Source organism: Anabrus simplex, chromosome 11, assembly GCF_040414725.1.
Source record: "Anabrus simplex isolate iqAnaSimp1 chromosome 11, ASM4041472v1, whole genome shotgun sequence".
Classification (NCBI taxonomy): domain Eukaryota; kingdom Metazoa; phylum Arthropoda; class Insecta; order Orthoptera; family Tettigoniidae; genus Anabrus; species Anabrus simplex.
In genome coordinates, this window is record NC_090275.1 from 12,136,693 (window position 1) to 12,153,094 (window position 16,402).

General features: G+C 38.3%; 1 protein-coding gene across 1 annotated transcript in view; it reads right to left on the reverse strand.

Annotated features, from left to right (window-relative positions):
- LOC136883422 (serine-rich adhesin for platelets) overlaps nucleotides 1-16,402 on the reverse strand; it is a 156,009-nt gene that overhangs the window by 12,338 nt on the left and 127,269 nt on the right. The window contains exons 10-12 of the mRNA XM_067155692.2: nucleotides 16,148-16,295; nucleotides 16,002-16,063; nucleotides 6,405-6,517 (exon numbers count right to left, since the gene is read on the reverse strand). Coding sequence (XP_067011793.2) covers nucleotides 6,405-6,517; nucleotides 16,002-16,063; nucleotides 16,148-16,295 — 323 coding nt within the window. The remainder of the gene's footprint in view (nucleotides 1-6,404; nucleotides 6,518-16,001; nucleotides 16,064-16,147; nucleotides 16,296-16,402) is intronic.

Below are 16,402 nucleotides of genomic sequence, written 5' to 3' on the forward strand. Positions count from 1 at the left end.
AAATTTAATACAAAACTCAAGATTACAAACCTCTGCTTTTAACCTTACATGAAACAAACCAACAACACGCATATTTTCAACCAAAGAAAGGGGACGAAGATCGGAGCGTCTGAGGAAGTACTGAAAGGACCGCAAAGCCCGATCAATCCCTTCAAAGAGACCTGAACGATGGACTGACTAAAGTGATCCTGTGTGGTCATAAAAGAAGGACAATTTCCTGAGGTGAGAAGTGCACGCTAACCTGTAATGTCCAGACTTATTACAAGAAACTACTTCCTATAACTTTAGGTTATTTGTCAAGCCTGCAAGAGTTCTCAGGAACCAGTTGACACTCCTGGACTGGAATAAGCCAACAGAGAGGACAACCATGGCCAGTATAGATAACTAGAACCACCCTAAAAGAAATGGGCTGTACACAAAAAGATGCCTGCGACTGCAGTGCTTTGTTGCCCAATTTGCGCAGTGGAAACTCTATGTGACGATTTTGACACAATCAGTGACAAGCTGCGAAGCATCAGATATAATCATCATTGGATAATTCCCTCATTCATTTTATACTATTTTAATTGTTTCAATCCCTTCTACTTTGAATTGACTTAGTTCTAAGAATGGGTAAAAAATGGCATAAGAATGGACTCATTTAAAAGTAGCATTCATTCAGAACTTCCCAACCAGAAACACAAAAATTCACTATCCTTACGACATTGTCGAAAAGTTATCTCATTAATAATTATCGTGAATAATGAGGGGTATGATAAAATAATAAAAACCATAGATCAGCGTTAGCGTGCTGGCCTTTGGTCACAGCAGTCCTGGGTTTGATTCCCGGCAGGGTCAGGAATTTTAACTATAGTTGGTTAATTTTGCTGACACGGGGGCTGGGTGTGTGTGTCGTCTTCATCATCATTTCATCCTCATCACGATGCACAGGTCTCCCACAGGCGTCAAATCAAAAGCTCTGCACCTAGCGAGCCAAACCCTTGGACACTTCCGGCACTAAAAGCCATACACGATTTCATTTCATGAATTTTAGATATACTTTTATTTTGTTTTTATTACTGTGACATTCTTCAGTCTATCAAAACTAATTCAGTATAACATAACTCATAAAATACCTGAAAAAGAAAACATTTATTAATGGATTATACCTGAAAAAGATACAATTAACCCTCAATCGGGCACGTAGCGGTCTAAGCGACTGAGCTTTTAAAGTTTTGGACAAGCAATCCGTCTGAAGGTCAGCTATGCCCCCCCACCTACAGACTATCTCCCCCCAAGGGATCATCTAAGTCACCTGACAGGGTGGCCCCTCCTCAGTCATTGTGACCAGTACGCGCCCGGCTGTGTTTTACTGGATTTGTTTAGTTTCGTATGCATATCCATCTCAATATGGATCCTGCTGAAAAGGAAATGATCCGGTTATTGATAGTGTTGTAAAGAAAGAAAGTGAAACAATAACTGCATTTGTGAAAGACAGAGACAAAGCAGTAGGATGCCTATTGGAAGAAGTTGATGAGGCAGCAGAAGATACTTCCAGACAGCAGACACAAAGTGGTTAAGGTGAAACTGACAAATCTTCAGGTTAGTGACCATGATACAGATAGTGACCTATCGGGTGATGACGGATGCAGTGCTGGTGTTTCTGAAGTGAATTTGACAGGCAAGGACGGTGAGACAGAATAGCGTGCGCACCCAATATTCGCAAGGACTGGTCGTGGACCAGGTCATAATATTGTAACACACCTTCCAGGGCCTAAAGGTTAGCCAGGAATGTTAAAGCTCCAATTGAAACCCGGGAGCTATTTTTTCCAGACGATATTGTACAAAAGATTGGTGACTATATCAATATTTGGTTCGAGAAAGAGAGAGGTAACTTCCAGCGTGAAAGAGACTGCAGACCTACTAATGTCATGGAACTCAGAGCACTCTTAGGGCTTCTCTACTTTTCAGGTGCTTTTAGGTAGGCTCACCAGGTTATGGAAGACCTTTGGGCTACAGATGGTACAGGAATCGATGTTTTCTGTAGCATTATGTGCATCAAGCGCTTCAAGATGTTATTGCATGCTTTATGCTTTGACAACATTGACGATCGAGAACACGGTCTACCAGTTGATGAAATGACAAAAATTTGTGAAATATTTGATCATTTTGTGAAAAAATGTATCAGCTTGTACTGCCCTAGTGAGTATGTAACTACAGATGAAATGCTTGAAGGCTTTCAAAGCAAATGTCCTTTCAGACAATTCCTGCCTAACAAGCCAGCTAAGTACGGTTTTAAAATATTTGGACTAGCATGGGCAAGAACGTACTACACAGTGAAAATGGAACGCTATGTAGGCCAACAACCCATTGGACCATACCAGCAGGCAAATATACCGAAAGAAATCGTTGAACAAATGGTACAGCCCATCTCTCAAACAGGGAGAAATATCACGATGAATAATTGGTTTACCTCCGTTCCTCTCGTAGCTCACCTGAGAGAAGTTCATAAGGTGACAGCAGTTGGAACTATGAGAAAAAACAAAAAGGAGATTCCTCCAACTTTTACAGATATAAAATCAAGACCTATAAATAGCAGCTTGTTTGGGTTCCGGGATGAGTGTACTCAGGTGTCGTACAAACCCAAGGTGAACAAGGTTGTTCTGCTCATCTCCAGCTTCCACAAAACAGATACCATAGATGAAGAATCAGGGGAAGCTAGGAAGCCTAAAATACTAACATTTTACAATCTTACTAAAGGAGGTATCAACATTGTGGATCAGCTCAAAGAAACTTTATTTGGTGTCAAGGAGAAGTTGCAGATGGCCTCTCACCATGTTCTTTTTTCTAATGAACATAGGCGAAATCAACAGCTCCACAGTGCACCGACAGGCTACTGGTGAAACATGGAGACGATATGATTTCATAAAGTGTTTGGCGTGGAGCTTCTGTGCTGACTTTGCGAAGTTTCAAGTGACCATCATCACCTTACCACGAAACCTCAAGATGAGAATACAAAACATGCTTGAAAGCAGAGGAGAAGACATTCCAGAGCAGCTGGTGAAGCACTTTGCTGAGGTTCAACGCTCAGCATTTCCAGGTCGCTATGCTTTCTGCGACTCCCGGAAGAATCAAAAGACAAAAACTCAGTGTTCATTGTGCACGACATATGTAAGTCGTGAACACACTCGTCCCCTTTGCTACGTTCGTGCTGGACACCAAGGTAGAAAGCCAGAAGAAGATGACTAATGTTCGAAAGTGTAGATATTGTATGTGTATTATTTCCAATAGTGCACTTCTTTTCTTCTAATATTTTTGTTCATTTTATTGTTTTTAGTCTTAGTATTGTAACGAGTGATTTGAAACTATATTTTATATCATGCAAATTACATACATTTTTAAAACAATGACAATAATTCTTCAGTGTGTTCACATAAAGAAAATACTGCAAAATTGAACTTGAATATGAACTCAAATACATGTAAAATAATGTAAAATTCTCTCATATACATGTTTTTCACAAAGGTGGTTGTTATGATGTAAAATTAGTAGTTTTTATCATTTGGTGTACAAATATTTCTGAAGAAACTGTGTTTTAATTTATGATTATTCATGCCAGAAATATTACAGTGACAAGGGATGAAGGGAAGGATAAAGATATATCTAGTTCAAATAACTTCCATTTTACTAACCAGAAAAAATAAAGAGAACAGAAAGTTATTTTTCAAAGCTTTCAAAATTTATTTGTAAATCAATTCAATTTTCAACAAGTTTTTATTTTTCTAATGCGGTCATTGAGTACGTAAAAATGTTTTAAATATTATCTAAATATAAGTAAACTTACTTGCATCAGTATTAACCTTAAGTGCATTTTGTGTGAAATTATAATGATTGTACACAAATGTAATAGAACTTTTAGACCACTTCAAGAAATAATCATGTCATTCTGTTTTTAATTAACCCTCAATCAGGCGCGCCCTTCCAACGAACACTCCCGGGCGCGTGCGGTCTTTTAGACTACAGCGATTATTTTCATAATTTATTGTACGGCCTTGTAATTACATTGGTAATTACATTGGTAATGTAATTTAATTTGGTAATTACATTGGTAATGTAATTTAACAAAGACAAGATTTATTGTATTTATTGTATTGATTAGGTGGACAAATTAATAAATTAACTTACTATTATTATTTCAATCAAATATCAACAATAAGGATCAAGAATGATATTTAACATTTGTAATATTGGTTGATGTCAAAGAATTTGTGGACATAATCTAAGAGTGTTCAAATACATTTTTGCAAGAGGCTGCTTACAATATTGTGTGTCAGATGTACCTCAGTAGATAATGAGAAAGTGGCATCATGGAAGATCTGATAATTTCCATGACAAACACATGCACTTGTTTCCAATTTTTTGTAATAAAAATCTACAGTGCATCTTTTATGCCATGATGAATATATGATGAAAACATCAGACATTAAAACACGCACCATCTCAAAGGTGAAATAATCTACAGCATCAAGAACAATATTGCAAACCACCAGCGACTACAAATCATGTATTGACGATCTCACTACGAATGACTATGATCAATAACTACCAACAGGTGTCTAACTTATAAAATGAAACACAGATAGCATACAGCATACCATAACTTAAATTGACCCACTGTCGAAGGCAGAATATAACATGCCCTGATGAAGGCCAATGCAATTTGGCTGAAAGCTTGGCTTCATTAAATAAATATGTATAGTGGCTTTAATTCAGTATTCATTTACTTCTTTACGTTAACACAAATGGTTTTCTTGATTTGTTGGGAGTTTTTGAAAGGGCTCTTTTTGTTTCTTGCACTTACATACCTTACACTACAACACTATAATTTCTTTTTACCAGAAGCTATCAATCAATCAATCAATCAATCAATCAATCAATCAATCAATCAATCAATCAATCAATCAATCAATCAATCAATCAATCAATCAATCAATCAGGCAGTCACCATTGATCTGTATTTAGTGCTGTCACCCAGGTGATAGTTCCCCTCTTAGTTTTTTGCCACTTTTTTCTTGAATGATTTCAGGGAATTTGTAAACATGTTGAACATTTCAATTCATAAATTATTCCAATCCCTAACTCCTCTTCCTAAAATCAAATATTTGCTCCAATTTGTCCTCTTGAATTCCAGCTTTATCTTCATATTATGATCTTTCCTACTTTAAAAAACTCCACTCAAATTAATTCATATACTAATGTCATTCCACACTATCTCTCCACTGACAGTTTGGAACATACCACTTAGTCCAGCAACTCGTCTCCTTTCTCCCAAGTCTCCCAGCCAAACGTTTGCAGCATTTTCATAACACTACTCTTTTGTCAGAAATCACCCAGAACAAATTCGTGCTGCTTTCCTTTGGATCTTTTCCAGTTCTCAAATCGAGAAATCATACACTGGAACCATACTCGGGTCTTACCAGTGACTCCTATGCCCATCTCTAAATACCCTCATAATTGCACTCAGACATCTGCAACAATGATCTCCATGAGCTGCTTCCACTCCATCAACACTGTAATTAAAACTGTGAGAACTTTTTCTCTTGATGAACCTTATAACCTAACTTTCCACCCTGTTTAATTTTTAACATAAAATTCACTGTATAACTTAAATATTTAGAATTATTTGTATCCACTGCAAAAACGTGGTTCATCAACACAACTGATTATTGCAGAAATTGCAACAATACTCAGTTTTCAGTCATTTAGTATATTTTGTGTGCGTTACAAAGAATAAATCATGTTTAGAGTTTTCACTCACGGATGTTTAAAAAATTGAAAATTGAATTTGAATGTAACTACTCCATCCATTTCTCATCATCACACTTCCTAAAGAAATAATTCTATCCTTCGCAGAGAGTGTATTGTGTAGTGAACACAACAGAGCCCAAGCCATAGTTTAACTGCATACTGTGACCCATCCAATTTTAAGGTTTTACATATTACTAAATTTTTGCTGAAAATTTCCCTTCATAAATTATTCCAATCCCTAAAATATTGCGAGAATATGTATGGCATGTCCAAAATCATACACCCTTTAAAACATTGTTTGATACATTCTGTTAGAGATTTAGGCTCTTCTAATAAATATGTTTAAGCAACAAGTGGCATGTTTACCCAGGCCACATCATAAATTTAGTTCAATTCATACTTCCTCATAAAGGAGAAATGAGTGAACCTTCAATCACTTACAAACACTATACTTATTAAAACACGAACATGCACTGCTGGTGCAATGGTAGTATTGTTGACAGCAACTAGGTGGAACCTAAAAACACCCTTCCAAAAGACACCCTACTTATGTTACATCTGAAAGAGGGCACAACCCAAACATGCAATGTGTTAGTAATGGTGAAGACGGTTAATACCTGCGTGCATCCACTTGTCGCAGACGGTGCAGTTGATAAGCCCCACCTCTTCCTCTGGCTTGTTGCCGTAACATCGCCAACACAGCTGGCAGTAGCGACCCTTACGCCACAGTCTGCGCGAGGGAAGGAAGAACAAAACAGAATACCCCGACACATGCATTAGTGGGAGACACAGTAAAACACATTAGTATGCCCCAAACACATCATCCAATAACATATGACAAGAATGACTCTGACATTTACAAGCAAGATCAATGGTGGGCGATATTAAGGCAGAGTAAGGCATGTCGCACACTCATCTGTGTTGTGCAAGTTTCATTCACCTATTCTGTAGCTCCACTGGTACACCAAATGCGCGGCAGAGCCCGCTACCGCACATCTGTCTGTATGTTTGTGTCAAACAGCTGATAGCTGGCTAAGAAGTGTGCTTGCGTACAAAGTTTTGTAGCTAATTTACAAAATGTTAATGAAGTAATGTTTGTAAATACTCTGTATACGCCTACAATCATTACATTACAGCAAACTCTGGATTAAAACTAGGAAACAATGTTAGGTTTTGGTCCACCCAATCAATACACATCACTTTACAAGTGAACTATTTAAATAAAAACACATTTAAAATATTTAGGGACATATTTTGTCTCTATTTGAGGCTTCACCAGCCATAAAATCATGTGATAGATTATAAAACTCAAAAATCAGAAACTGAAAGAATGGAAGAACCCAATGCCTTTTTAAGGACTGTTTGAGAAACGCAAAGATCTCATATAGCTTAGAAAGGCATTGGGTTCTTCCTTTTTTTTTTTTTTTTTTTTTCTCAGATTTTTGAGTTTTGTAATCTACTACATGATTTTATAGCTGATGAAGTCTCAAATAGAGACGAAACAAGTCCCTAAATATTTTTAATATGTTTTTATTTAAACAGTTCAGTTGTAAAGTGATATGTATTGATCGGGTGGACCAAAACCTAACACTGTTTCTTAGTTTTAACTGTATCATTACAGATCTACATTATGAAGTTCGTAAATTGTACTAAACTCTGCATAATCCGCACAAGTTTCAGAAATGAGAAAAATGAGTTTCTCCAGTATTCGTATATTTGAGCGACTATTTGATGAGTAATCATGAAGATCACTTAGCTTTTTTGCTAACTGCACTAGTCTGATGTTCTCCCTTTCAGACAAAGTAAACTGCTTCTGTTGCTCCGTAGCATGTTGTTGCCTGATGGTGTGTAGAATGAATGCACATCACTGGTGCTCCAGTAGATAGTGTGTGGTACTACAGGAGCTTCCTACCGTCACACCACTGGCATGCAACTTGCACAAAGCAGATATATAAGTGTGCAGTCTGCCTAATTCATGTTCATTTCTTATTACCTACCTTTGAGAGCTGCTGGATGAATTTATAAAATAAATTTTACAGTTACAATGCGTTCATGCATTTGCATTTTTCCTTTACAAAATAAGTGCAATAAAAATGCAGTTTACAATATCACAGTATTGGCTTTGCTGGCGAGATGTAGTGTTTACAGTCTTCTGGTATGGGCTAGAATAAATTTGTTACTTTCATTGACCTGTCTGTCTCATCCCTGGCTTTGACAATATGAAGGTGACTGAGGTATGAGTAATGCTAGTAATACCATTCCTTATGCAGTCAGTCCCTGCTATGAATGGTGTGAAAATATCGCTCATAGGGTTGGTTGGTGCATGCATTTCAGTGGGCTTGGCAGACTGATATGTAATAGCAACTTCTGGCTCGGAGAGGAAAGCAACAAGAAAGTACCTCATTCCTCATTTCCCTAGTAGGTCTCTTCAGTGATGCCTAGGCTATTATGACAGCCCTTGGTGGAGCTGTAGAGGATCAAACCAGCCTTCGGGCTAAATACGCAACATACACTACACCAACACACTTATTGAAATTTAATTTCTTATATTGTATCACACGACAGTATTTACATTTCTGTTCTGTCAGTACTTTCAATGCATATAACTACTAAATAAAACTACGCAAATCCATTAACATACATATATTCTGAAAAACGACAAAAAATGCTATGGAATGAACATGACCATGTGCGGCAACACAGCGGCTGCACCAATCTTGTTCAGTGGAATGTTTTTGACAATGACGTGATGGATTTTTTTTTTTTAATCTCAATATTGCAGTGTTGTTTCAGACATGCTATCGCCTCAAGCTACTGTCACAGAGAATAACCCAATGGATTGATGTCCGGACTTCCACTAGGCCAGTGCGCAGCAGTCATGAACCGATAGTGGCTCTCCCCATACGCCGTTAATAAGGCCTGGGATCAAACCGGCGTATCTCCTTTAATTTTTCTGTTAGTAAATATTGTGTGTATCTTTTATATGCACCAAGAGTAAGTCATCCTTCAAAATATGTGGCGTACTTCGTAGAGATATATTCATCACAAAGGATTGCGTTGAATCCTTGCATGAACAGCATTCACCACTTTCTGTATACACACCTAGGATGTCCTGATCTGATGTGATCAACAGTTGCACCCATTTGTTTAAACGATGCTGTTGTCTGAAACACAAATCGTTCATCGATGCTGAGAGGTTTCAACATATAAAAAATGTCCTTAGTTTGCATTCCGCAATGAAATAATGCCAAAACAGCTATAGGATTTTCATACACTCCCCACTCCATCTTTCACTGCCGCCTGCTCTTGGCACACTGCAAGCCGGTTACTGCCGGAGTCGTGAAGGTGACCTTGTGGACGATGACATACAGCGTTGCCACGCTTCTTCATTCACAATTACCATACTACAACACATTTAGATTTTACTGACAACTCACGGCAATACTGTGTATATTTTAATCGTTATATTTCCAGTGCGTTAACTTCTTTCCTCTCTTTAACTGTTCAGTGGAGTATGGCTCTTGATCATTCTATGGATTGAGCGTCTCCATTCAGCTCTCAATGGCGTTGCTCAAGTAATAAGCCTCCACGTTCTGTTTTACTCTACGAGATGTAAGGTGTATTGACAAGGCGGACTCAAGTAAGAACTACTGGCAGAGTAAACCAGATCACTGTCGAGTGATGAACGAGCTCTGATTAATTCCGTTCGGTACACACCAAACATTCGCCAGGTTTCGGATCTGGAGGCTGACACACTACTACTGATCCACATAGAGAGCAATAACTGTACTGACCATGATACACTACTTCTGTCCATAAACTGGAAGTAAGACAAACTGGTGGGAACAATGAGGGAATGAACTCAGTGAATGAAGTGGTTCATACAAATAGGTTGGGGTCCTGCAAGGCAAACAGAGGACGGCAGGTTGCCCAAGAGAGGAACGGCCTTGGTCGTGGAAGGTAAGAGAAGCAAAGGTAAACAAGGTGATGATCACTAGACTCAGTTATTTACTGATAAGCAGTGACAGGCATAATATGAAGAACATTTTCACAAAATATGAAATTACGAAAAGAAAGAATTGAAATATGAAAAGCATATTTTATTGCTATTATATCTTTGTCCCTTTATTGAACAGGTTTACGCTGTTTACAAAATAGGACTTTATTCAGGTTTTGTCTATATTTAACCCATTCTAGGCCAATGTTGATTGTCACTAGACAATTATGATGGGTAATGCTAAGATATTCATTGAGTTGCTGCAATCCGTTTTTGATTTAATGAACTCCGTAGGGTTCCCAGAGCAATTTCCTGAATACAAAAGAATGCATTTCTTTATTTCCATGGAAATAATATATAAAACAGCTGATTTTGTGTCGCCACACTTTTGCACCTTCGTGCAACAACTAAAAACCGAATGTATACATTATTGTTCACAGCAGTGTTTATACGTAGTCATCATCATCATCATCATCATCATCATCATCGTCATTTTACACTTCCAGTTTCCCAGGTACTGTTAGTGAGCCTCTTCCGTTCTGTCTTATTGAGATATGTTCTCTCCAGTGTCCTTCTCCAATCTGCAATGTCCATCCAGAAGGTTCTTGGTCTTCCTGCCACAGGTCTCTCCAAGTTAACATATGGTGTCGCCATTGGTTCCATCTTCATTACACGCCCAAACCACCTCAATCTGGATGTGCTGACCCGATCTAACATTGATGTCTCAATCCCAGCTTCCTGTCTAACCACAACATTCCTTAACTTATTCACAACTAAGTATTTTTTATTTTCCACCTTGTCGATACACTAAATTACTTAAGGCAACTTATTGGTTAAAAGTGGTACATGTTTCGTTTCAGCCACATACCACTGTTTAGATGAAAAATTCATATAATGACAAAGTATCAATGCTTTAGAGGAAGTGTCCTTAAAATTAACATAAGAATTTTAAGATTTTCACAAAATGTGAAACTGTCATAAAAATATTATTAAATGTGATTCTTTTTGCTGCCCAAACTGAATTCTAACACTGCAAATTGTAAGAATTCTTGTGCCCTCAGTGCTAGCAGCACTGGTTTAGAAAAAGTAAGGACATATTTTGCCTGTCTCTACTGACAAAGAGGGGTGGATATAAACAAGGTCACAGAGTTATTGTGAACACAGGATTGGGGACGGATGCAGACTGAACGTCGAGGCAAATGTATTAAATCTTGTTCAAAGAGGTGAAGAGAAAGGAGTGCAGTACAATACGGAATGCAAATATTTCAATACATTTCGAAACAATTAAATTGGGGGGAGCAAAGGTCAGAGTCATTCAGACCAAGACAAGATACACCTCACAACATGACAGCACATGGACAGAGATAATTCTCACATAAGAAAAACTAATAAACTCTAGCATTTCACAAAAAAACACAATCAACCAGCACGTTGACACTATTAGGCTAAATAACACAAACAAGAAAAGATAAGACATTGCTCATAATTTGTACTACTGGTAAATAATATTCATTTTCACTACAAGTCATGAACTTCTTTTAGTACAAACCAGAAAATTTAGACTAAATTATTCTTTTTTTTTTAAATTGTTTTTCCTAGTCTTAATGTCACACTAACAGATTTTCGGAGACGATGGGATAGAAAAGGAACATGATTGTAGCGGGTGATCTCAATTTACCAAATGTCAACTGGAAAGGTAATGCGAATGACAGGAAGCATGACCAACAAATTGCAAATAAGTTAATATGGGAAGGACAGCAGGTTCAGAAAGTGATGGAACCCACAAGAGGGAAGAATATTCTGGACGTGGTGCTGGTAAAACCAGATGAGCTCTATAAAGAAACTGAAGTAACAGATGGTATTAGTGATCACGAAGCTGCTTTTGTCATAGTTAAAAATAAATGTGAGAGAAAGGAGGTCATAAAAATAGGACTATTAGGCAGTACCATATGGCTGATAAAGCAGGCATGAGGGACTTTCTAAAAAGTAACTATGATCGGTGAAAAACGGTAAATAAAAAAGTAAACAGACTGTGGGATGAGTTTAAAGAAATTGTTGAAGAATGCGAAAACAGGTTTGTACCTTTAAAGGTGGTAAGGAATGGTTAAGACCCACTTTATTATAACACAGAAATAAAGAGACTAAGAAGGAGGAGCAGATTGGAAAGAAATAGAGTTAGAAATGGCTGTGGAAGTAAATGAAAAATTGAAGGAACTTACTAGGAAATTGAATCTAGCAAAGAAGTCAGCTTAGGAAAACATGATGGCAAGCATAATTGGCACTCAAACAAATTTTAGTGAAAAATGGAAGGGTATGTATAGGTACTTTAAGGCAGAAATCAGTTCCAAGAAGGACATTCCAGGAATCAGTAATGAACATGGGGAGTGTGTATGTGAGGATCTTCAAAAGGCAGAAGTATTCAGTCAGCACTATGTACAGATTGTTGGTTACCAGAATAATGTCCAGATAGAAGACGTGACTAATACTAACGAAGCACTGAAATTTACCTACGATAACAAAGACATTTACAATAAGATATAAAAGCTGAAAACCAGAGAAGTGGCTGGAATTGATAAGATTTCTGGTGATATATTAAAGACAATGGGTTGGGATATAGTATCATATCTGAAGTATTTATTGTTTGCAAGAAGGAGCTATACCAAATGAATGGAGAGTTGCTATAGTAGCCCCTGTGTATAAAGGAAGTAGGATATACATAAAGTTGAAAATTACAGGACAATCAGTTTGACATGCATTGCATATAAGCTTTGGGAACGCATTCTTTCTGATTATATCAGACATGTTTGCAAAATTAATAACTGGTTAACAGGCAGTTTGGGTTTAGGAAAGGTTATTCCACAGAAGCTCAACTTGTAGGATTCCAGCAAGGTATAGCAGATATCCTGGATTCAGGAGGTCAAATGGACTGTATCGTGATTGACCTGTCTAAGACATTTGATAGGACAGATCATGGGAGACTACTAGCAAAAACGAGTGCAAATGACTTGACAAAAGAGTGACTGAATGGGTGGCTATGTTTCTAGAAAACAGATATCAGAGACTTAGAGTAGGTGAAGCTTTATCTGACCCTGTAATAATTAAGATGGAAATTCATCAAGGCAGTATTATTGGACCTTTATGTTTTCTTATATAAATTTATGGTACCAGTAAAGAACTGGAATCGGAGATAAGGCTGTTTGCAGATGATTTTATTATGTATAGATTAATAAATAAGTTACAAGATTGAGAGCAACTGCAAAATGACCGTGATAACATTGTGAGATGGACAGCAGTCAATGGTATGATGATAAACGGGGTTAGAAATAAGGTTGTGAGACTCACAAATAGAAAAAGTCTTCTCAGTTTTAATTACTGCGTTGATGGGGTGAAAGTTCCTCTTGGGGATCATTGTAAGTACCTAGGTGTTAATATAAGAAAAGATCTTCATTGGGGTAATCACATAAATGGGATTGTAAATAAATGGTACAGATCTCTGCACATGGTTATGAGGGTATATAGGGGTTGTAGTAGTAAGGATGTAAAGGAGAGAGCAAATAAGTTTCTGGTAAGACCCCAGCTAGAATATGGTTCAGTGTATGAAACCCTCACCAGGATTACTTCATTTGAGAACTGGACAAAAACCCAAAGAAAAGCATTTCGAATTTGCTCTGGACGATTTCTGACAAAAGAGGAGTGTTATAAAAATGTTGCAAAGTTTGGACCTGGAAGACTTGGGGAAAGGAGACGAGCTGCTGGACTAAGTGGTATGTTCCGAGCTGTCAGTGGAGATGTAACGTAGAATGACTTTAGTAGACGAATAAATTTAAGTGGTGTCTTTAAAAGTAGCAAAGATCACAATATGAAGATAAAGTTGGAATTCAAGAGGACAAATTGGGGCAAATATTCGTTTATAGGAAGGGGAGGTAGATATTGGAAAAATTTCCAAATTCTTTGCAATCAGTAGTGATTGATGACTGATTAAAAAGGGCTAGGAAAAGGGAGGAAGCAGCCACAGCCTTAATTAAGATACATCTGCATCATTTGCCTGGTGCGATAATGAAAACTACCTTCAGGGCTGATGATGATGGTTCGAACCTAATAACTACGCATCCAGTATCACCCACCTAAATCACTCAGTAGCTGTACATAGAAAGATAGGAACAAATAGATAAAGGCTGTAGGAAGAGAAGGCAAGGGCAATCTCCACGTCTTCAAACACAGTTGACTCTCATCAATCTCAATTCTTCTTAGGCCCTCATAAGCTCGTTTCTACCTCTTGCCCAAGAAGAAATAAATGTAGAAAAATTCTGAGGACCAATAATGCCTGAGGTCAAATGCAGAGCTGTACTCTAAATTTGAGAAGCTCTTGCCTCTTGTCCCGAATGCAGAACACCAGAATATCTTCTCTCACGACTTGGAGATGTACCATTTCATGGGCAATTGCACTGAAGGAGGAGAGAAAAGTAACTACATGTGATAAGGGATCTTCCAGAAAAAGTGGGAAGAAGAGCTGGCGTATAGTTGTGGGTAGAGCGAAGAACTGCATTTTCCAATGAGATGAAGGACTGGAAATCCAGGCTGACGAACATTACCTGTGATCCTAAGGATGCTGAAGCAATATGATGGGGGAAAATAGGTTTTACGTCATACATTTATGGTTTTCAGAGATGCTGAGGCACTGGAATTATGTCCTACAGCCCGTGGCAGTCAATCTACAAAAACCCTGAAATACACCAGACTGAGCCAGGTCCGTGCGGTATATATCTCCTCTAGTGCAATCTCCTATCTGACAGCTGTAAATTAGATACGAGAGACCGCATTGTTTAGGTTAGGTATGCTATCAAGTGCCCGGATAGTGCCAAAAGTTCCACAACGGAAAGAATAAAAATGAATAACAGGAAAGTTCGCTGCTGCATTTATGGATATCTACAGGTGTGGGGGTAACGCGTTTTATCATCATGATGTTTAATTTCGGACGTTCCTTGTCCCCATTTTTTATTAACGCATAAATCGGCCAACTAGGGACCATGATAAGTTTCATTATACATTCTGGTGTTTATTCGGTTCTCAATAGATCCTGCAGGTTTTCCTTAGCTTGCTGTGTTGAGCACAGCGTTCATCCAACCACTTTGCACCAGTTATCCACTTCACATCCCAAAAAGTCTAAAAAGTCACGATGCTTTTTCTGAAAAAGTCTCATTTGTGCGAGCGAGTTGTTGTTGTTGTTGCTGTTGTTGTTATTATTATTATTATTTTGTTAGGTACATTGGTGAGTAAAACAATTGTTATGATTGGGTAGTTTTTATGAAGTTTAAAACCTACTTCTCTCCAAAAAATACCTGTATTGGCCCGAGTTACGAGACATTAAACAATCACTTTCTTAATGATCTCTCCTGCCTATATTAATAGCAACAACCTTGAATATTTCTCAACTAAAGTAAACTCGTTTTCTCATCCTGAGGTGGTGCAACTCCTTTCAGACATGCCCCCAGTGGAGGGGAGTTACATGTACCATTTTTACCACATATCAACCTTCCTGCCATTCGTAAAACTCTGGCAGTATGGGACCGGGAATCGAACTCCGACTCCCGAGAACAGCTAATTCTGCTAACCATTATACTGGCGGACATTCTTAACTACAAAACACAGACATGTAGCATGACTGATGAACGCCTGCAATGTGCTGGTCGGACACAAAACTAGTCACTTATTTGTGCGAAGTCATTAGAGCTGCAGTAGGCCTACGCTACGGAGGCAGACATTTCTTAACTACGAAACACAGATGTACCGTATGACTTCGAAGCGTGTTTTCATTGCGTGGGTCGTACGGACGAAACTATTCACAAATTTGTGCAATGTCATCAGAGTGGCAATAAGACTTGTACCCGCTTCGAAGCGGAATCATTGTTCTCTGATGAATTACGTTGGGAGGTCTTGTATGCGAGATTTATTTTTTCATTTTCTTCGTCTCATAAATCCAGGGGGGCGGGTCTAATACACGAGTAAATACGGTAATACTTTTCCCTTAAAGTGGATAAGTATGTCCCAGTGACCTGTCTCCCAAACAATATTCAGATTACATCAACCAGGTACAACTTCAGCCAAATCACTCATACTTTGAGGACATCAATTTAAGTCAACCATTCTCACAAGCAGAGCTGGATTTGGGATAGTAATGCGCACAAACACAAGGAAGGAAAGATGGGACAATACTCACTTAGAACAAGGAACACACAGCGTCTGCGCATACACTCTCGTTCCTTTTTCCCCTTTCTTGTACTGAAAAGAGAAGAGACAATGTACCATCATTAGTGTGGTCGGACAAGGAGCAACAAACGATATGCGGAGTGAGGAGGGACTTACCTCGTGCTGCCACTGCGCGTTGGGAGTGGTGGACGGGTCTGCATTTCCGCAAGGCTCCTGGGCCCCGCACGAACCGCAGACCGCACACTCCTTACAGTGCCAGCGCCCGTTTGGTACCCGCCGTAGACCCACACAGTATATGTGATACCTGCACAAAACATCAGCATTACAGTCTTGTTTCATGTTGAGACTTGGTCATAAATAAATAAAGAGAGCACTGGGACTTCCTGTGTGTTTTTCAAGAAAGTTTTTATA